The 23,247-nt window shown below is 32.6% G+C and overlaps 2 protein-coding genes across 2 annotated transcripts in view; both read right to left on the bottom strand.

The window, feature by feature from the left end:
- LOC108736325 (protein roadkill) overlaps nt 1–20,255 on the bottom strand; it is a 102,157-nt gene extending 81,902 nt beyond the window's left edge. The window contains exon 1 of the mRNA XM_018468709.1: nt 19,978–20,255. The gene's annotated coding sequence lies outside the window, so the exon portion shown is untranslated. The remainder of the gene's footprint in view (nt 1–19,977) is intronic.
- Nucleotides 20,256–20,777: 522 nt separating this feature from the next.
- On the bottom strand, nt 20,778–22,861 carry LOC108736324 (origin recognition complex subunit 2). The gene is made up of 6 exons (XM_025974068.1): nt 22,638–22,861; nt 22,485–22,583; nt 21,925–22,431; nt 21,526–21,870; nt 21,227–21,460; nt 20,778–20,977 (listed from the first exon to the last, which is right to left on the bottom strand). Exons 1-6 carry the CDS (start codon nt 22,642–22,644, stop codon nt 20,778–20,780), a joined length of 1,392 nt encoding a protein of 463 aa, XP_025829853.1. The 5' UTR covers nt 22,645–22,861.
- Between the last annotated feature and the right edge of the window lie 386 nt (nt 22,862–23,247).

The following is a 23,247-nucleotide window of genomic DNA, read 5'->3' as shown; positions in this document are numbered from 1 at the left end:
TACATAAAAGGGAAAATGTTACCGAACATAGAAATTACACAATTCTTTGTTGGTATTGTTAGGGTTCCGTTCCTCAAGAGGAAAACTCTTAAAGAATTATTTCGTTATCTGTTTATTTGTCTGTCTGTCTGTCGGTCAAGACACTGTTTCTCATGAACGCGTGAAGGTATCTACTTGAAATGAATATCAATACTCAAATTTACTATCCCTTAGGGTTAAAAAAAATAAAATAAAACTAACTCAACGCAATCAAAAGATGTGACCGTTGCGCCGCATATTTTGACGCTCGCAAGGGAAACAAAACCTACAGAGTACTTCCCATTGACCTAAAATAATAAAATTTGGTAAAAAGCAATGCCATACCATATGCCACATATAAAGAGAAAATCCGAAAACCGTAAATCATAAAAAAAAAGAAATTTTTTAATTGCAGTATTGTAATTATACGTTTTGGGGACTGTTGTTAGTAGTATTGGTATTATTAATGGATTGGTATTGATCTTGCATATTCAGTTTGGTATAGCTTTGCTCTCTTTTTTTTCAAACAGTGGTAAAGTTTGTTCTTTTATGTATTTAGTGTCAAAATCTAGTAAAATAAACTAAAAATTTCAATCTCATTTTTGAAGATGAATTGATCTTTTTTGTTCACAAAGTTTGTAGACGGTCCCACGAATCTAATGCAGAAAAGCGCATCTCCGTCAGACTTGCTGCACAAAAATTCAACGGTTTCACCTATTTTTGTAGGTACTTTATTTTTTCGACTATATCTTGATGCGGTTGAGCTAGGTAAGACTTAGAAGGTTACGATAGGAAAAGACAACACTCAGGATGTTTATAATTCTCATATTCTATATAACATAAAATATTCAAATATAAAAAGAGGGAATGGTATTTTTCCAACATTTGTGGTCATAAATATTAAATTTTAATGTACCCCCTATAGAACCCTTTTGAAAAAAAAATCTTAAGACATGTAAAAAACAAGATATTCCATAGCAACTTTCACAAATTATTAAAAAAAAAATTGAGGTAATATACCTAATAACAAAATATAAAAAAAGTATTTCACGAAACAAGATAATTGCATTACACATAACAATGACATAATCGATGGTAACGTTGCTAATAATTTCTTTTTAATGTTCTGCACCTCATTCAGGTTAGGTTATGCTTAGTTTAAGTTTCGTTGACTTAAAATTTAATCTTAATTCGCCACGAGTTTAAAACGCGCTGCCACACCAAAGTTACTTAGATATATTTTACAGGATTACATTTATATAAATACGATGCTGGGCATGGCGTGGTCTGAACTCCTGAAAGCTATATTTCACAAATACGTTGCCAGGTTGCTCACATTTAACCAGTTTTACTATATTTTCAACTTACTCATTTTTCCAAAATATTGTCTCTTCTTCAGTTTTAACTTCTGCTGCTCTTTTTTTTTTAATATCATGAACTTATTACAATCCCATGTTTTTAGGATGCACCTTAACTGTAATGCAAAGTGCGCATGCGCGAATAAAATCTAAAAACGTCGACGACCACCGTACTGCATCGACACAAACCGAACATGAACGAGAAACGTCAACCCAAAACAACAAATATGTATTTCGAAGTCCGAGTGTCCCACCTATAGACATACACGGTATTGCTACGTTATAACGGGTGAAAACAGGAAATCGAATTTGCACGACACTCTCTCGTAACAATATTGTTACTATACATACGTATATTAGTATTATTTGTTATTACACAACTCGGCGACGCCGGCGTGCGCTTTGCTACTTATCGCTAAAAGGGAAGGCGGCGGCGGAAGGCGATGCCAAAGAAAGTTGATCGTCGCAGCGGCGGCAATAAAAACTAATTGGCAGCGGCGAACGTGTAGATACGTAACAATGTTGTTGTATTTCAAGTGTATCAAGAGCTTGGGACTCGCTTACGAGATTGCAGTTGTCGCGCACCCGCGCCGAAGACTGCTAAACGGGCACTGACAGACGAAACTTTCTTCGGACCCGCGGAAGCTTTCGAATGATGAAATCGTAACAGAAAAGTGAACTACCATTTCCCTCCACCCGAGCTTATGATTAGTAAAAGCCGCCGTGTATTTCTACATAATCATATTAATGTAATACGAGGGTGGATTTATAAGTTTCCGGCCTAACCAAGAGATGACGCCACTAGGCCTACCTTGAGGTGACATTNATGAAAAGCAAAAGTGCAGAATCGCGATAGTGTCAACCTAAAAAAAACAACAGCTGTTGATGTTATCGATTGTACATGTTAAGGAAAGTTACAGTCAATATTTAGTAAACATCTGTAATCATTAATAAACGAAATAAATAGACACTGAAATCATCATCATTAGATCTTCAGCGGATGACTGGTTGAACACCCACGTTAATTTGTTCCTATCTTGAACCAATCTTCGCATTTCTCTACAGCAGCCTGTTTGCGAACAGTAATCTAATCTAGGCCTTCCCTTAACTCCTATTTCTGATTGTAATATGGGTTTAGCTAGGCCTTCATGTCTTACCAATCTATAATTATTAACATAGGTTTCCAAGTACTGAAACTGGCTAACCACGCTCTACTTTCTCCTATCCGATATCCTTAACTACTGGGTAAGATCAAAAAGTGGGACTCAATAAATTTAAATTTTTTTGTTGAACTTATCGGTACAATAAAAAGAAGACACTTCTATGCTCGCGGACGGTTAATTTAGAGATTCGAAAAAGGTTGTTGAAGGTGTATGTTTGGAGCGCTGCGTTGTATGGGTGCGAAACATGAACAGTGGGCGCGGTGGAAAAGAAGGAGAAGCCTTCGAAATGCGGTGTTATAGGCGAATGATGAGGATAACGTGGGTAGAAAAGGTTAGAAATGAAGAGGTATTGGAAAGAATAGGAGAACAGAGGACTCTATGGAAGTCAATAAAAAATAGGCGAGATAGGTTGGTAGGACACCTTCTCAGGCATGAAGGTCTAGTCAGAGACATATTAGAGGCAGAAACAGGAGTGAGGAGGGGTAGAGGTAGACTTAGATTAGATGACTGTTCGCAAATGGTTAAGGATGTGGGTTGTTCTAGTTTTAGGGAAATGCGAAGATTAGCTCAGGATAGGAAAGAGTGGAAGTACGCGTTCAACCAGTCCTAGGACTGACGACCTTATTATCATGATGAAGTCACAATGGTTCAAAATAAAAGATTGATGCAAGCAAGTTTTAACGTAGACCATAAATCTGTAATAATCTGAAATTAAAAAGTTACCTGGGTACAAGAAAATACATCTATAACTCGACGAGGAATAGGGTACAATTTTAAAAAAGTTATTAAAAACTCCATAGTAGTTCTTATTTTATTTGTACAGTTTTTTGAAAGATAACAAAGTTTTTATGTATATACAAGTTTCATTGAAATCCATGTATACTATACTTACTCAAATAAACATCTCACCTAATTTAAGTATTTTTAAGGCGCAATTAAAGTATTTCCTTAAATGAGGGGTTGTTATGTTGATTTTGATTTGACTATCAATAAGTGAAAATGTCAAAGACTGCAGAGCCAAGTGGTTTAAAGATAAAAAATAAAACTGACTGATTATAATAACGTTTTCTTTATTTTTCTCTCAAAACATGATCCTTATAAGGAAGTTTCGGTTTCGGTTTCGGCCGAATCTGAGAATGTTGCCGAAATTCGGTTTCGGTTTCGGTCGTAAAAACCAGTTTCGGTTGGACACTAAAAATCATCATCAATCATTTTATATCAAAATATTTACAACCCCATCTTGTTTCTGATCTTTTACATATTGTAATAAGAGAAAGAAATGGAATCCATAGTTTCTTTAGCTTTGGGTTTATCTAATAAGTGAAGTTTTTCGAATCGTTTTGGATAATATGTATTTATTAGCATACCACAATAACTTTTAGTTTTCAGTTTTACATAGCTGGCGTATATCAATTCGGTATTGTTTTGTCGTAATTCATAGAATTTCGTATTTTCTTGCAAAAGGTCTGATAAGTGGTGATTCGGCAGGTGCTGATATCAATTTGGAACTTCAAAATTCCATGGACCATGACAATGAACGCGGAAAACAATATCAATTCAATATTTTAGATTATCCATTTCCATATCCAGTTAAAGAATTAGAAGGCATTCATGGAATGTCTTATTGTCCCCTTTTGAAATTCCAATAGCCAATGTGAGCAACTTTCTTTCAACATTTTATATAATGTTTGATTGGTAATACTAGCAACACTTTTAACGGTAAAAATGTATTGTGCATTTTACAAATAGAAAATACGTTTAGAAAAGTATTTTAAATAAAATGCAAAATGCTTTTCTCAAAAAAGTATTTAAATGCAAAATAAAAAGAAGTATATAAAATACGACAAATGGCGCTGTAAACGCCATCTGTAGTACAGTGCTACATTTTAGGATTACGTATGCTTCAACAAGGTCCACTTAAAAATATGGATATCTACTTGCTAGCTCGTTTTATAAAATAAATATTATAAAAATTATAAAAATATATGCCTACCACGTTGAGGTGAGCTACGCCGAGATTCGTTTCAGCAAGTCGATATCCATATATTTAATCGTAATCCTAAAATGTAGCACTGTACTAGAGATGGCGTTTACAGCGCCATTTGTAGTATTTTCTAAAACGCGCTGTTAAGACAGCAGGCAAAAGTTGGTCTGTGTTCTGTCGGAGCTGCCTGCGACGAGCTGATGAGATCCAAAAAGATCGAAATCACGATCCGCGTCTGGCAGTTTCGACAGAATACAGACCACTTCGAATCATTTTATTTCGAAAAAGAAGTATTTTCTATTTTGTATTTGCAATTTAAATTCAAGTATTTCAAATAAATCATATCTCTGATAGGAAGGCACCTACTTCCTACTTCCAACAAATGTGAAAATTACAAAACAAAAATAAACTGATTATTTAATCGAGAATTCCAAACCGACAGCCCTGTTGCCGGACTTTTTCTTGGCAAATCGGTATATTTACGCACAACTGTGATCAATAATATACAATATATACACATACAGTATGTATGCATGCTTGTCTATTACAATCTAACATTCACACGAGCAGATGTGTATTTTTCACTGCTAAACACACTCACGAGATAAACATGCAATTTCGATATTTTTGAATTGATTACTTAACCGTTCCGCAATGGAACAAGCGGGTCTATGACGGTCAAGTCGACCTTCTATACATACATACATACATACATACACACATATTTATACATAATAATCATCTATTTTTGCAAATGTAACCATGCAAATGCACAGATCTGCAAAGCACAATTTACAGGGTGTATGACGTGTTATATGTATTGGATGTCGTTCGATTATAATTGTAAAACAACGGAACATTTACTATTTACTAATTGTAAATAAAACATTAACTATTAACTACAAACATCACGAACAATGAGATCCATAATGATGACTGTATAATGGCTTATTATTTGCTTAACATTAACGTTCCATTCTCCCTTCTGTACGTATTTAACTACAGTATTAAACACTAAACATTTATCGCACAGGGTGTCCATGCAATGCCAGTGGGATTTACGATATACTCAAATAGATTTTTTTTATTATTTAAAGCCATTTAAGGTAGTGTCCTTTAGGCATTCAAGAAATTTAAATACAATGTAAGCAGACTACAGAATTTAAGGATTATACATATGCATAGTATTCACCGAGACAACTAGAATCTTGATACAAAGTACAATTTAATAGAAATTTTAGTTGTACTGTGCGGCTGTAGATTCGATATTCATTAGAAAAAACAATTTTAATGTGAAAATTCATTTTCAATTTTCCATCCACTACAAACTCCTTCACAGGTTAATGAGAGATCTTTTTTTTGCTGTTGTAACATCCCCGCCGGGAATCGAACGCGGGACACCTTTGGCTTTACGCACCAAAGCTTTGACCACTAAGCTACGAGATAACTACAGCAATTGTGACAAACCGAGTCTACGAGGTTACAGATCCGTCGATTTTTTACTAATGTAATTATATATGTATGTATACCAAATATGTGAAACACAATGACATTTTTAATTTTTAAAAGTGAAATATTAATATGAAAATTCATTTTAAATTTTCCATCCGCTACTTTTGTTGCTGTTAATAGAAAATTAAAAATGAATTTTCACATTAATATTTCATATTAACCACTATTAAAAATTAAAACTGTCATTGTGTTTCATAAAATAATCTTAATTTAAAGAGCTTCAAGATGAGACACGATTATCCTAAAAACTATGACCACATTTATAACGAGAACTTTTCACTATATTGACCCTATGCAATGATGCAGCAAGGTTGCAGCGACTGCACCTAGTTCTGTCAAATGTCGTTATCGTTTTCCTATCTAATTTGCTATAAATTGGACAAACAGCCAAGTGAATACAAATCTAGTGGAAGTAATTGCCTCAGATTTGCATAAAAAAATGACCCGAAAAAGGGATTTTATGAAAATCAAGGTCATTAGATATGGTACTACAAGCTATTGAGTCTACAACTTCATTATCATGTATTAAAATTATGACGGAATCCAGAAAAAATTTAGTTGAACGTTACCAGAATTATTTTTACAGCACTAATTAACCTACTAACCACAAAGTGTAAGTAACGTTTCTTCTTCATCTTCGTATATTTTGTAGAGTAGTTTAAAAGGTCTGATAACAAAGAATTCAAAAATATTTTTCTCATATTTTAGGTGTCATATTTTCAGAAATGCTAAAAGTGTTTAAACATTGCAAGAAATCTACAGTAATTTATTTTATATGATTCACGATACACATAAAATTGCATAAATGTTGGCACTTAAATTAAACATTGAGTCATCCAAGGTGTGATCGTTAGTTTTGGTGACCAAGAAATTGAGATAGTGTTGCTAATTGTCACTTCCTCGTTTTTGGGCTATCAACATCAAAAAAAAGTTGTGAAGCACCTTCATAAATTAATTTTTTCATTTTTCGGATAAAATGTTGTAATTATTAAGCACAATACAAATTGTCAAAAATACGTTTGTAGTAACGAAAAATAAAACAGAATTTATTCACAAAAATGAATTGTTTTTATCATTTGACACAAAAGCACTACTTGAAACAGCTGAAAGTAAAAAGCCAACATGCCTTAGAACACCGCCCTCTTGACTCGCCTTTGAAACCGTTCAATAAAAATCATGTTGGCTATAATAAAATCGTGAGAGCGTGCTACACCTCGTCGCTCTAATTTACTTTCATTGGAAATGTGATAAAAAGTATTACCTTCCTTTAGTTTAGTAGTAACAGTGAACGACTATTTTGCCTTGCCATGAGGTCAACTAAAGATCAGGAACGATTTCAATAAAACAACTGAGAGACAATAATACAAACGAACAGACAGACACACGAGTGATCTTATAAGGGTTACGTTTTTCATTCGGACGTACGGAACCCTAACCGGAGAACCAACTTAACTTTGTATTAAAAAAAACTACAAATATTCATTTGTAGACACAATATTGTTTTGTTGAAATATTTACCACGTTATGTTCAGACCATAGACTTCCTATTAATTTTCCTGTAATCTATAAGTAAAGAACTATTTTCTGTACTTTTTTCAAAATTTTAGGTACAATAATTTCAGAGATAAGGGGGAGAGAATGGTCAATTTTCATCTATTATACTAAATAACTTTAAAACTACTTATTTTAAAATTATATCAAAATATATTTGAGACCTTTACAACAAGCCCTTTCATTTGACATATCACACGGTACAGTTTGCAAAACTTTTTTTTTAAATTTCTTATTGGGCCCCCAAAAATGACTCCCATATTTTCAGACAGAGGTACGTATACTATTTTTTGTCATGTTTGTGCGAAAAGCGCGTCATTAAATTGATATTTGGCCCCGAAAATGAGCAAATTAACTGTGACAGACGGACAGACACACACACACAAATGATCCTATGAGTTCCGTTTGTTATTCAAACGTACGGACCCCTAAGAATTGACGCAAAATCGTTAATAGAATTACTGATAATAAAAGAAAATGTATAAAAAATGCCCGAGTACATTAAAATTAAGCCAACTGCCCCATCTATTAAATGTTTTAGGCAACTCAAACAGCGGTACAACATAAAACAAGTCATTTGGACTTGACCAATGTACTTACACACTTACAGGTGTATCAGATGACACATTTTTCTAATATTACTCTGAATGAATGTGTGCCAACTAATTTAGGTAATATTTTTGAAAATGTGTTCACTTGTAACAAATTATTTTCGTTACTCATTTTCAAATACCAAAGAATGCACATTTTTGCACAAACAGAAAGTTTACAGTCATTCACGGTCAAGTATAGAAGCGGTTTCCGTTTGGCATTTGACCAAATTCTACTTTTACCAATCGTAAATAACATTTGACAAAAAAAAATATGTAAAAACATTAAACAGCTGAACGATGCCATTTTATTTATTATCCGTAAGTAACAAATTTAGATTTAAATTGAAAAAGTTTCATTTAAATGTAAATCCCTGATATACTGGTAGAGGTAATTCAAAATCCCATGACATAACCTTGGGTTACCCCTTAAAAACACTAAACATCACTGCTTGCAGTTTATCCAAACTTCTAGTCCTGGTTGTATAGCGAAGCACATGGTTAATAACGAACGAGTCAATGGTTCTGGAATGTACAATATAAATGCAGTGAGGTTTGGCCAACGTCAATTTTGCGACCCATGAAATTTCGAAATACCTCTATACATACAACAAAAATTTCTGCTTTCTGTGGTAGAAAAATATAAAACATCTTGTATTTTCTATTTTTCTTATATTGAATTGTAAAAAAGCACCAAAATCAGAGTTGTTGATGGAGAAATATCATGTAGACAGAATTTCTCTGCCCTAAAAATCGCACGATATTAATAACACCGATTCAGTGTTGTATAGGTGTAATAAGTAAATAAGCTACAAAGAAATCTTTAAGTAACTCGGTTCGTTTCAAAGTGAAACTATTACTTTCGAAGTTACTTTCTAATGAGAACCTCTAAAAACGGGCACTGCCACTTGGTTAAGGTACACTTGCAATAAATATAGGTACTCAGGAAAACTGTAGCAAAGTTACCTACATCCATATACATAAAGTAGAGTATTTATGTATTTGCCTGGAATTAAATATTTTTTTAGCGTTGTTTCTAAAATTTAAAAATAGATAGATATGCACTAAATTTCATTTATTACGACTTCGGTTATAGCGACCATTTTGCCATAGACATTAAATCTAAGTCCCTTGAATTTAAAGTTTATTTTGGTACAAAATGCATGTGGCTATAGCGAATTCGGATGTAACGCCGAGATCGGGTGTAGCGACTGTTTTTAATGAATCATTTGTAACAAATCCCTAGTAATCCTGTGCGGATATAGCGATCGGAATTGTGTTTAGTAAACTTTACAAGTGTGTATGACTCCTAGATGCCCATTTACTGTTAAAAAAAATTGTTTGAAAATTAAAAAATGGTGAAAACCGTACAAACGTTTCCCTGTAACGACTTCCGGGTACAACGACGAAATTACAGTGGTCCCTCCGTCGTCGCTATACCCGAAATCCACTGTACATACGCTAACGGAAATGTTTGTAATCCGTCATTGCATACAATTCCTAGGAAATGTATATAATTCCTAAAATCGCCCGGAAACGTGTGAAATATATTATTTTAGACACATTTCCTAGGAATCTACACATTTCATAAATAGCAATCGGAAGTGTATTACATTCAAGATGTTAAAGGGTACGCGGGGATAGCGGAGCAAGAGAGGGAAGCAATACCCGATTAGGTGTTTTATTCATTTTATTCATAGAAAGCTTAGTTTTATTCATTTCCTAATACAATATCAGAATTTCATACAATTCCTAGGAAATGTACACATTTCCCAGGATATGTGTGTATTAAAATATCTTTGAAACAATATTTTATAGACTTCTTAAATAGCCTCGGAATTGTATACATTTCCTAGGAATTGTATACAATTCCCAGATTTCATACATTTCCGGTAACATATATATCAAGATTGTAGACGCGCACGCATACAATAAGGTTCCATTTCGACCTGTATAATTTTTAAAAAATTTAAAAATACAGTACACATAAAATAATTCGAAGTGGTCTGTATTCTGTCGAAACTGCCAGACGCGGATCGCGATTTCGATCTTTTTGGATCTCATCAGCGCGTCGCAGGCAGCTCCGATAGAACACAGACCAACTTTTACCTGCTGTCTTAACAGTGCGTTTTAGAAAATACTACAAATGGCGCAGTAAACGCCATCTGTAGCACGATGCTACATTTTAGGATTACGTATGCTCCAACAAGGTCCACTTGTGTGGATATCTACTTGCTGAAAACGAATCCCGGCGTAGCCAACCTCAACGTGATAGGCACGTTAGCTTAATCGAATAAAATAATTCGAAGTGGTCTGTATTCTGTCGAAATCGCGATCCGCGTCTGGCAGTTTCGACAGAATACAGACCACTTCGAATTATTTTATTCGATTATGCTAACGTGCCTATCACGTTGAGGGTTGGCTACGCCGGGATTCGTTTTCAGCAAGTATAGATATCCACGCAAGTGGACCTTGGTCGAGCATACGTAACCCTTAAATGTAGCATCGTGCTACAGATGGCATTTACTGCGCCATTTGTAGTATTTTCTAAAACAGTATACATACTCAAAATAGTTTTTCTCGTAGATTATCTTCGAATATTTATGTAGTTATATGATTAAAGTTGTCTTGTTTGGAAGAGATAAGGGGAGGCATAAAGAGCCACCCTCTATTGGTAAATTTTTCATAAAGTACCATGTTACAATATTAATCTCTAACATTCCAACCGAACTGAACAAGATACTTTTCGATAATAACTTAATCTGTTCTCATAATTATTTAGTAATATTTGCCGACGAAAATAAACCTTCAAACGTTTTTTAATAAATATCAAATTTGAAACGAACAATAACAGTTTATACGCACGAAAATTACAATATTTAGCAACAAATTCGCGTGGCACGATGACAAGTAGCCAGAGCCGGACGAAGGCTAACCTCCAATTCTTAATTATTTTATAGACATCCAACCTTCGGACTGAAGGTTGAGATCCGTAATATTTCTGCCAATTTCTTCCGGCTTCTCGTAACTTTTAATGTGTAACGCACACGCGTATCTCTACGTATACAGTTAGTATGTAAACCGACCAAGTCATACACACACATGTGTAAAATTCGTACGTTATTAATAGCAAATGGTGCAAAAATGGTAAATTATAACTTTATTACATGCTTATAAATCGTATCCCCGTACATAGTTACACACGTAAGACAAACCGGCTAGTTGCACACGCTCAAAAACTGAATGCCAAGTTTTAATTCCACTGTTTTCTACAAATATACGAACATGACACGAATAATGACATTTAGATTTTATTTCTTATACTACTGCCCAAATTTGGACGAATAAAAAACGAAAACGAAGTGTTGAATATAAAAAATACAACGTGTAATTGTACAACACGCTACCGAGGTGAAACTTCTTCAAACACACAAACATACCGGGATAGGGGTTAAGGAATTGGTTTTATGGTATTATTTGTACACTATGCTTCGCACGGGTGCAATGCTGATAGTAAAAATACTATAGAATGTCTTTATATACAGCAATCACAGTTTTTTGCCATTAGACAATACAAACCGGCCGCAAACCGCTATCTCCCTGCATTTTAAGTCTGTAATATCTTCGAAAATATTCATTTCAATTACATGATGTAAAGGACCATATTGATTTATATTAAATGCACAATGTATTTAAAAGTACTTGATTAGATACGGATTAATGCTGTATTGCTTAAAATCGCTTCGTAAATAAGCCATTATTTCTCGTAAAAAGGATAAAAAATGGTTATTGTGGTTTATCCCTAAGAGATAGACATATACCATCCAGGACTTTTTTATATACCTTTTTAAGGTGTACAATACTGTAGTATATTATTTTGATCTATCTCGTAGGGTTCAGCCAGCGTTTGCAATGTAAGCACAAAAAAATGTGTTTATTTACGACATCACATTACAAACCTCTAAAATTATCAGTGTTTCTCTATTATATTATGCATGTATTATACATATAAACCTTCCTCTTGAATTACTCTATCTATTAAAAAAAACGTATTAAAATCCGTTGCGTAGTTTTAAAGAACTAAGCATGCGTAGGGACAGACAGCGGGGGAAATGCGTTGCATGATTTCGTTACATAGCAACTCGCATGAAACGAACTTACCCTACCGTGCGTAAAGAAGTTTCACTTCAAAAAGGCCTCGCATCAATTCGGTACTTTCAAATGTCAAACAGAAAACAAAATCAGCTCGTCTACATGCGCAGAGCCTTATTGCGCACCGTACAAACGAGCAAATCATGATGACACCATGCAGTCGTTACTCTTATTGCCTAGTCTTGTTGCTTTTAATAAATGCCTACCTCCCTTTCTATAACCTAACCTAAATCCTTACTTGAATAATATCTACTTTAAAGTCAAAAATTTAAGATTAGTATGAATACCGAATATGGTAGACATTGAAGCCTACAATTATTGCAATTGTTTAGTTCCACCCGGGGCCGGATTTTCCCCTAATGTCGCCATGGGCACCGTCAAAAATGCCGCTCCATTACCCATATTCCACGCAAAATGGATGAGTGTTCAGAATACTTTTTGACTTTCCGCTATAAAAACCACTAATTTTTCAAAATTGGGAAGTTTCTGATTTCAGACCGAAAATCGAGTATTCATTAGAACTGGACGTTTTAAAATCATAGCTAAAGCTTTAAAAGCTACGCTACGAATGCTATAAATCTTGTCCAAATTAATTGATCCTTTCGAGAATATTGTTGAGGAAAAGTATCGATTTAAAAACCATTTCTGCCGAAATACTGAAAAAAGTAACAACTTCATTTGTGAATGCACACTTTTTTTAAGCATTTTTGACAGCCTAAATTGTTTCTCAAGCACTAAATTTTACCGCCCTAGGCACTAGCCCCTAGTGCTGGTTCCACCTTATTAATCATGACTTACAGAGTTTCGAAACGTTTAATTATAATCATCAAAATCTTGTCATCCTTATATCTAATTAATTTTTAATTTTTGGGAGGAGGATCAGGGTCCCCAAGATCGCTACCATTTTCAGTAAATATAATTTACATACGTATTTACATGCATACAAACGATTATCAGGTTTCTTGTGCAACCCTTGCCGCACGCAGTCGGTTACATATGGTAAACATATTATTAAAATGACAATAGCTCACGCCTCTGGAGTTCAAAATTTTCTCACACAAACCGATAAACTATCCCCACACATTTATACATACGTATGTAAATAACTAACCATTATTTCAATTTCAACAACTTGCACACTTCACTGAGAAAGCGCCAAACCATTTATTGGTTTCTGTTGCATTGTAATATTGTAAGTGTATAAAATGATGAATAAACATCATATTAATATTACACGTAGTATAAGAAGAACTGATGGTACATAATTTATATTTATATTAAGTATATAAAAGGTTACCTTAAAATAGGATTGTCCAATTTCATAGAAAATGGAATGTGTTAATGCACAACCTATTTCTATTATGCAAAGATGTGCAAAATGGTTTTTTAAAAGTATTTAAATACAAAATGCAAATACTTTTTTCAAATAAATACTTTTTCGTAGTGCCTATTTAATTTTCTACATTTACATAACTATGAAATATTTTTTAAGAACACCTTGCACAGGCATTTGTTAATTTTTTAAATATTGGAGTGTTTCTAGATTAATAGTGGTGTTTGCACTATATCACCAGCTGCGAAGATAAAATATGATTTATATTTTTCTGTTTGAAGTGATTGAGATATAGTTCTTCTATTTTTATGTTATAGTTTTATTAATTCAGCAACAAATGATTTTTCTGTATAATACTTCGTTATTTGCCTATGTCACCGTTTTAATTGGAAAAAAGTCACTGATGCCAAAATAGTTTGTTTAGCGTGAAAGGTTAGAGCCAAATAATTTTATTGATGTAAAATCAACATCAATCATTTTATATCAAAATATTTATAACCTCATTTTGTTTCTGATCCTTTACTCATTGTAATAAGAGATAAAAATAGAAACCACAGTTTCTTTAGCTTTGGGTTCATCTAATAAGTGAAGTTTTTCGAATCGTTTTCTAAGAATTTTGGATTATAAGGACACTACAATATCTTGTAGTTTTGCATAGCTGGCGTATATCAATTCGATATTATTTTGCGGGCTGTTTTGTCGTAATTCATAGAATTTCGTTACCTTGCCTTGCTAATGCTCCGATAAGTGATGATTTGGCAGGTGCTGATATTAATTTGGAACTTCAAAATTCCATGGACCATGACATTGAACCCGAAAAACCAATATCGATCCAATATTTTAGATTATCCATTTCCAAGTGCTGAATATTTTGGGCTCTCTTCAGTTAAAGAATGAAAAGGCATTCATGGAATGTCTCTTTGCCTCCTTTTTACACTTCTAACACCTTCAAGGGCCAATGTGAGCAACTTTAATTCATCATTTTATATAATGTTTGATCGGTGATACTAGCAAAACTTTAACGACAAAAATATATTTTGCATTTTATAAATATTTTAAATTGCGTTTCTCAAAATATATTTAAATGCAAGATAAAAGTAGGTATTTTTTATTATGCCCTATACCACTATACTAGTTTGTTTGTTTGATTTCCCGTTCTCAAAAATGGGTTCCAACGATTTCGATGAAATTTACAATATTGGGTTTTACGGAAACAAAAAATTGATCTAGTCAGGCCTCACTTAAAAGAAAATACATTTCCGTTTCCTTCGCGCACAAAGTAAAATTTCGCTACAGAAATCATCTTGTAAATAGCCCGGCGGTTAGAGTGTAGATCTACCACGCCGGAGAGCGCGAGTTCGAATCCTGCAATGGGATCAGATTTAAAAAAAAAATGGTTCCAAACCAAATTAAAACATGCTGCAATTACTTTTTATCCTCTACTACTGCTATCAAAAACCCATGATACTCTACCTTACATTCAGTTTATTTTTTTTTTTGGTAATCGAAACCACCCATATGACACATTTCTCTTTTTATTCGTAATACCTTTGAAACGTCACGTATAGCAGCTATATTATGAGTCCTTATACATCCGCAACGAACTGGCGTTTTAATGGCATTTTAAACTAGTCGTTTGCATTTTTCCAATTTCTTAAGCATGCACTTGAGTAAATGACTACAAATGTTTCCCATTGTGTCAAGGCAAGTTGCCTTTCTCATTAATAATTTATTGTGGCAAATTTTTCAAGCGACTTCTACCAACTGAAATTAATTTCTCCACTCCCGATAAAATTTTTGACGACCCACTAATACAATTTATTCAAAAATAAGTTACTCTCGCCATTTTGAAAAACTTCACACGAAATTTTTTATAACATAACCTAACGTACCTAACATAACCTAGAAATGACTTATAAGTTAATAGATAGGTTCAAATTAAATATTGAGATTTTAATAACTCTATTAGTTTACTGTATTTCATTCAACAAAATTTGTCATCCGATTTGCATAGTTATGGAAAAGTTCAACCTTACAACAGTTTTTTCTCTTTGCCTCCATGATTCCTTGGTTGTCTTCTATGTGAATAATTAACGAAATATGTTTCAATGATTCTGATGCCATATCAGAATTGTTAATACTTTGAATAAAGCATTCCAGCATGTCATATTTTTCGTTAACCATTTTTTGCAGGAGTTAATTAGGAAAATTCAAATTAACACCACACTCTTTAAAATGACCACCGGATAAATGCAAGGGTTAGCTACGAAACGACTCTTTTGTAATTAAATGTTTGCTTATCGAATGCCATTCCATATATTACATAGGTATACATATTTCAAAAGAGGAAAAAATAATCTTTTTAACTAAAGCATAGAAAATTAATACCAACCAAATACGAGTTTATTTTATAACTTGAAAGGGAAACCGGGATGACTTTTTTAAATTTTTCTGACATTATTGTACTATAGGTAAAAAAATGCATGAAAAACGTAAAAGTTGTTTCTTTCTAATGTTACCAGCAATCAAAAAATAAATATGTAGCCAAAATTCGAAATTTTCAACTTTTGTTTATAACTCGAAAACACAGTTTTTAAAAACACCAAGAAAGTCTCAACATCTAGCAGTTATAGTTTGTAAAGCTGTTCGAGGGGAAGGGTAAAAGAAAGTGAAAATTTTGATTCCTTTGTAACAAGAAAAAAGTTTGCCAACCGTGTATACGGATATACAGGTAAGGCAAAATAGATATCAGACATGTCATTGTCGACATCTTTACTTTTTATATAACACGAACTAAAATGCAATTTAGTGAACATGTGGAATTTTTTTTTCAACTGCGTCTATTTGCTTCTTTGAAAGGCGTCTCAAACTAATAGAACTATGAAAGTCTTTCATACGTCATTACGTTTTTTCAGAGCCCCGATTAAATTATATAAAACAGATAAAATAAAGCCCCTTTGCGAGCAAACTAATTTCTCAATAACCCATCGTGCTGTAAGGCTATGCTCTCAAAGATAACAGGCAGACGTACACCCACGCGCCTTTTTTCAACAAAATATTACAATCAAATTTTTAAATTAATTTATCTATACGTATATGAGCAAAAGCTCGTTCTTATTGTACTTTTAATTTAAAGTACAAATTTCCTTATACAAATTCAAAAGACGATACCGCCCTTACGATTGCATATAATAGAATAAATTTATAAATAAAAAATTACAATAATAATTTTTAAGTTGACATATTATTCTGAAAATTCATTTTATGTTTTAAGTTATGCTCAAAATGCGAAATAGCCCCTCCTCCCTGTTACATGCCAACTAGTATCAAAATGTTTAAACAAACTCGACCATACTTCCACTTAACGATTAAATATAATAAACACATACACACACATACACATTTAATTGTACCTAATATACATTTACGTACATGTAGCATCGCAAAACAGAACCGTCCTTGACGGCATTTAATCAAGCAAGGGCACCGCTTTACGAAATATTATTATACATACGTATATATGCATAATAAGATATAACGCTGACAGACAATGTTAATCTTTGCTAATGGCAACTGGGTGATAAACATGCAAAAGTACATAACGTACAAAAATACAGGTAGAATCGAAAGTATTGGCCATACGTCACAAGAAAATTTGACAAGACAATAAGAACTTGTAACTACGCATTTCTATCTTATTTGATCTCATCAGCACGCCATAGGAAGCTCCAGAAACATATGCAATATCGACTTAAGAAAATATGTCCTTATCTACTGATTGTTATTATTACCTGTCGAATAAGACAGTAGTTTCCATAATTTACTGACCAAGAATGTAACATATTCCTATAGGTACATGTTCGGTTAATTTTACATAAAAAAGGATGCACTACCTTTAGGGCATCACATTACAGCTAAAATTGTATGATTAATTTTAGGCAACCCAACGTGCACAGGGTAATTTTTCACTCGACTGTACAACCGTCAAATCTGTAATGTGGGAATTTATATTAAAAATCAGTTAGGTACTTTCAGAGGAAGAGTTTGAAATGTAATGTGAACCACACAAATACTTACTTTAAATAGTCATCAATACGTATACATAATTGCAAGATAGATACAGACATTGCCGTGTACCTATGTAGTTACGCGATGATGATAATAATATCTCGGATTTATTAAAAAATAGCAACGTGTCTGGCTGGCATTACGTAATCTTTATAATATCATGAAGGTTAATATGACATTATTTGGAAATCGTCTACGCCAAATACGTAGCAATAATGTGGCAGAAATAGGAAGGACCCCTACTTCTAAAATATTTGCAACCTTGTTTCTATATTCGGGTAAAACGCCGCGGCGCGTGTACGACATACAGTCACTTTTAACATTATCTGAACAAATCATATTTCAAACGTGATTAATGATTTTTTTCTTTTTACTTGACTGGTAACAATGAAAATTAATTGGATGAGCTATTTGTAAATGCAAATTGCCTATCACTAACCGCGCCCTCATTGTAATAAGTACCTAGGTATTAACGGTTAGAAAGTACGGACAAATTGTTTTATTCTCTTTTTGTATTGTGCATCTAGGTAAACCATTTATAGAGTTAACATTTATTACAATAAGTATTTATATACAGTCTAAAGCCGTCACCAATTTTGAATTTACAATCAGACTACAAATGGGTTATTTTTTTATTGATTTATTCTATTAATTAGGCAGCCACTTACCAATAATGATTTAATCGACTGACAACCGATTTTAACTTTTCAGAAATGATTTTTTTACAAGTTGATAATATCTAGGTACGTAGTAGAAAATACATACAAAATTAATGATGTTGCCAAGTTAAATGTTATCTCTATAGGCGTTACGATATGCATATTTTATATAAGTAGGAATATATTATTCTATTATTCATATACATGCACGTATAAAGGAAATCTTTTCAAATTTTTAAAATGTCATTTGAATAGTGCGGAACATGACTAAATAAACTCTCAAAAACCCCAAAATTTCACAAAACGTTTGTGAAAGTAAAACGCGTTTCAACACCCACTGTCTCAAATTGAGGGATTATACTTTGGGTGTCAAAGCGCATTTGAATTTTGTAAACGTTTTGTGGAACTTTGGGGTCTTTGAATATTTTTAAAGTAGTGTATTACAGAAAATTATAGTCGACACGGAGAATTAATAATTTCGACCCTTTCATTATCAAACCAACGCACCAATTTTTCTTACATAACAGTCAAAATATCAAGGTTATCTACATAATGTTTTTCGGAAGTACACATGTAAAACAGATAAACAATGTAAGTAGGTATCTACATTAGAATCAAAATTTCGTACTTATCTCAGGTACATAAAAGTAACGTCTGCAGATTTATTAGAGGTTTCAATCGTTTTAATACATTCGCATTTAAAGCGAATCTACAAGATTACATAAACCTGCCTAAGTTTTAAAAATTAATAGGCACTTAGAAAACTAACAAATGACTTTCCTAATGATAAATTGTTATCATAATACCTATAACGACTCGGTTATCTCAGTAACTTGTCACTTGGAATACTAACAGGTACAAAACACAATTACAATCAAACCTAATTCTACAGCATGACATTCAAGTTCACCCTGAACTAGAAAGGTGTTGTAGATTAGCTAGCAGGCACGTTCTAACCTTTCATTTCTAGGAAAGAAAGCTTTTTTTTTTTCATAAAATTATTTAATAATACCTAAGCATGTGCTTTCACAATGTAGCTTGTCAAAATATTAAAAAAAACTGAATTAAAAAGGAAATTTCAATTTACCCTTTTGGAAAAGGCAACAGCAATTATTAAAACAGCGATGATGGGAAAGCGGTAATTAAAATACAGAAAAACAATTCTGAAAAGAATAATAGAAAGTAGAATGTAACCACAGCTACTAGCACTTATTAAGATTTCAGGGTAATAAATTGGTTGTTGTATTTTGGGGTCATTGAAAATCTCTAGATTGAGGCAACACGCTGTGCTCTACATAGATTGGCATACTTACATGGTGCTTAATATGGTGGGTGACACAATGTTATAACCATAAAAATGATCGGTTAGCAAAAAAATATTTCAAAATCAACCCACATTCAACTCACTACCTTCCTACCGCATGCACTTTGATGATGATAATAATAATTACAAAAATCAGAACAAGACAATCGTAACTGTAACTAACAATATTTTCAATGATAATCAAATCACACAACACCCCCGAAATAAATGTTTAACCTTGACTATGATATCTACATACAGTACATAACATTAAAATTGGACTTACCTGGCTAAAGCCATTCCAACATACGATAATCCAAAAATAGGTCCTGGTTTTTCAACCAACAATGAGCTGCAGAAACAACACTGATAACTGCTCGTTAATTAAAATCACTTAAACACACACCGTAACAGTTTAACGAGGAAAAATAACTCAAATGTCATAATTAATTATAACAAAGAACCGAGAGTCAATAAAGCAAGGGCAACCTTATGAAGTTTAGCATTAACTGCTCCCCTGTTCATCCATTACACCAACTTCTTCCCAACGCAACTGAAAGCACTACTGGCTGTTCGGTAGACTCCGGCGTTTGTCGTATGTCTAATCTCAGCTGTGTCGCGAACTACCAATAAAAACATACTAAATATCCCAATATAATTTTAAAATAATAAATTAAAAACCAATTAATAGCCAATAAACTATAATTAAATCTTATGATCTTACCGTTACATAAATCAGACAACAAAAGGAATATTTTCTGTATTCACTTTTTATGCAATAATGAGTATTGTAGGTTTTCTAATAAAGGAGGAACATATCTGGGAACTTTTACTCTAATTCCAGTGGCGTATCATATGTGTAAACATCGATTTTAAAAATATACAAAAATACATTTAATTGTAATCCTTTAATAAAAACAATAAATAAAGAATACTAATCTACGTCCATATGAATTGATACGGTAACATGTGTAAGGTAAGGTGATGTCGTATGTAAATCAAAAACAATTTATAAAAAAATAATTTATTAAAAAAAATATCTAAAAAAACCAAATCAGACAGGCTGTNAATATCTAAAAAAACAAATCAGACAGGCTGTTCATCGACAAACTGTTGTAAAAGACTATTTTGTAATGGAATTATTAAATGTTCACCTCCGCTAATAGATCTTTTAAATTTAACCATTTTATGGTCTACAAATTCAGTTAGTTGGGCCCTTAAGGCTAGATCAGAACTTACAAGAAACGCCTCCCTACAGGCCCAGTACAGATCCTTGAACAATAAGCCTAAAATAATAACAAAAGAAAAATTGATTAAGAAATTAAAAGTAGTTTAGAAAATTTAAATAAGTAAAAAGTAAAAACATGAGAAAAAATCTACGTTATTCAACCAATTTGATCTGACTAAATATTTCTATTCATTTCAACTGTGTGTAACACACTTTTATTTATTTTAAGGATATTTTATATCAAAAATATAAAACAGGTGCAAAGCCACCACATTGTTTGCTGTAATTGCTACAGTTTATTTCTTACCTTCATAATGCTGACTCTTTTTATTTTCTAATTGATATTTAACAATGATTAAATAAATACTCTTGGCGTTTTTGGTTAAAGACATGAAAACATTGTTTAATGAAGATAAAGCCAAAGTTCCAGATCTTTGCACTAGCATTGAATCTTCAAAACAAGTCTCAATCAAATAATATTCAAAAGTGGTCACGTCCCACCATACAAAATTGAATTTACTAGTTCTGCTTTGATCCCAAACTGTAAGATAAATTTATCATGGTTTTAATTAATAAAATATTTTAATTTAAAAGATGGTCCATTACTTATGGGTGCATTTATATGATCTATAGTTGCAATTATGTGCAAATTGTTAATTGATCCCAATCTAGCTAAAACATTTTGACACTTTCCACTCCTTAAATTATTTCCATCAATGTTATTGAAAATTACGTAGAGATGCATGCCTTCATTTTGATGCATTAACTCTGTTATTATATCACAGGCTTCTTGGTGATTACCAGGATTTTGAGATGATTCTAATACATCTACTAAAATACTGTCTAAAACGTTTTTCAAAGTGAGACTAGGGAAAAAACCATTGACAACTACAACAGGCTGTTCTGTAAGATATTGTTCTTGAAATATTGTTAATATATTTTTCTTAGAACCTGAAATAATGTTAAATATAAATATTGAATAAACTGTTGTGTGCATAAATGTACCTAAACCATACAAAAGTAAATTAAAGCCTTCATGCAGTAGAGACAACCATTTTATAAAATTAGTCTTGTTGTATTGTTCCAATTCACTGAAGCACTTTGCATGATGTTTACATGCATTTGCTTTAAGAAGTAATTTCTGCAATTGCCCTTGATCTAGCTTAGCAGTTTTTAATTTATCTAAGGTATTATTTGAAGTAACACTTTTCTTAGAGGATTGAGCAGAAAAATAATCATCTGTGTTAACAATATACATTCTAATTTTTCTTTTTTTGGTTAAATTAATTTTCTCCATCTTTTTGAAATCGTCATGCTTTGCTGCCTCTGTTGATTTACTAGACACACTGTTATTAGCCTTAATTTCACTATCACTATTGTCTTCTTCACTTTCTTCTGTTGAATCAAATGTACTTTGATCAGAACTTGATTCAGATTCAGAAATTGTATAATCACTATCTTTATCAGAATCATCCACAAGTTCTTCAACTGAAGAATTAAAATCAATCAACTCTACAAAAATACATAATTACATACAAACTAAACGAAAGAACAGTCTAATTTACTTTTTTTGACTCTCGCTCTGATATTGTATGGAGTTTTTGGGTAATAAACCTCTTGAGCATCTTCAGTCTTAGCACGTCTTGGTGTTTTTAAAGATGTACCTGAAAAATACAGTAATAATTAAAATGAATATATACAGTCAACCCATATCTTACCTTCCATTTTAACTTAGTTATTTTGAATTGATTTGATTTTTACATAAGATGATTTAAAAACATGTATTGACGTCTTCCTGCTTTAAACATAACCAAAAATATCTGTTTCAAATTTTACATATAGCCAACACAAAGAACACAACTATTCCTTAAATAGAGAAAGCATCATCTCCTTTTTTTATATAACCCTACATACAGCGCGAATTTCTTCAAATTTAAAATTCAGATCCAGTAAACTGGCCCCGTTATAACTATTTTTTTTTAACATCAAATTACTCTAACCGTTTTTTGCCTCTTCATTATTTATAAAAAATTGTACAAATTTTTATTCTCAACTTAGTCCCCTCCAGAAAAGTAAACTTGTTTGGTTGTAGTTAACAATTAACATTCAGTCATGTTTGTTAAACGTAAATTATAATCAAACAAACGATACTAAATGTCAATATTAAACAAAAGCAAAAAAGTTTACTTTTCTACTGAAGGCGGTTAGATTGGGAATGAGAAAGAATTCACGAACGATTACGAACACTCCATTAGAGTAATTTAAAATTCTAAGTCATGGCAACCCATATTGAACCTGTTTAAAAATATTTTTAATTATTATATATAT

Source organism: Agrilus planipennis, unplaced genomic scaffold (assembly GCF_000699045.2).
Source record: "Agrilus planipennis isolate EAB-ADULT unplaced genomic scaffold, Apla_2.0 scaffold64, whole genome shotgun sequence".
Lineage (NCBI taxonomy): Eukaryota > Metazoa > Arthropoda > Insecta > Coleoptera > Buprestidae > Agrilus > Agrilus planipennis.
This window is presented reverse-complemented; position numbering and strand designations above follow the sequence as displayed.

Coding starts and splice junctions, on each gene's coding strand:
- LOC108736324 (XM_025974068.1), bottom strand. Junction 22,432..22,484: donor CAGAGCGAGAGTCAAAAAAA/GTAAATTAGACT, acceptor GTATTTTTGTAG/AGTTGATTGATTTTAATTCT. Junction 20,978..21,226: donor AAAGAGTCAGCATTATGAAG/GTAAGAAATAAA, acceptor TTATTATTTTAG/GCTTATTGTTCAAGGATCTG.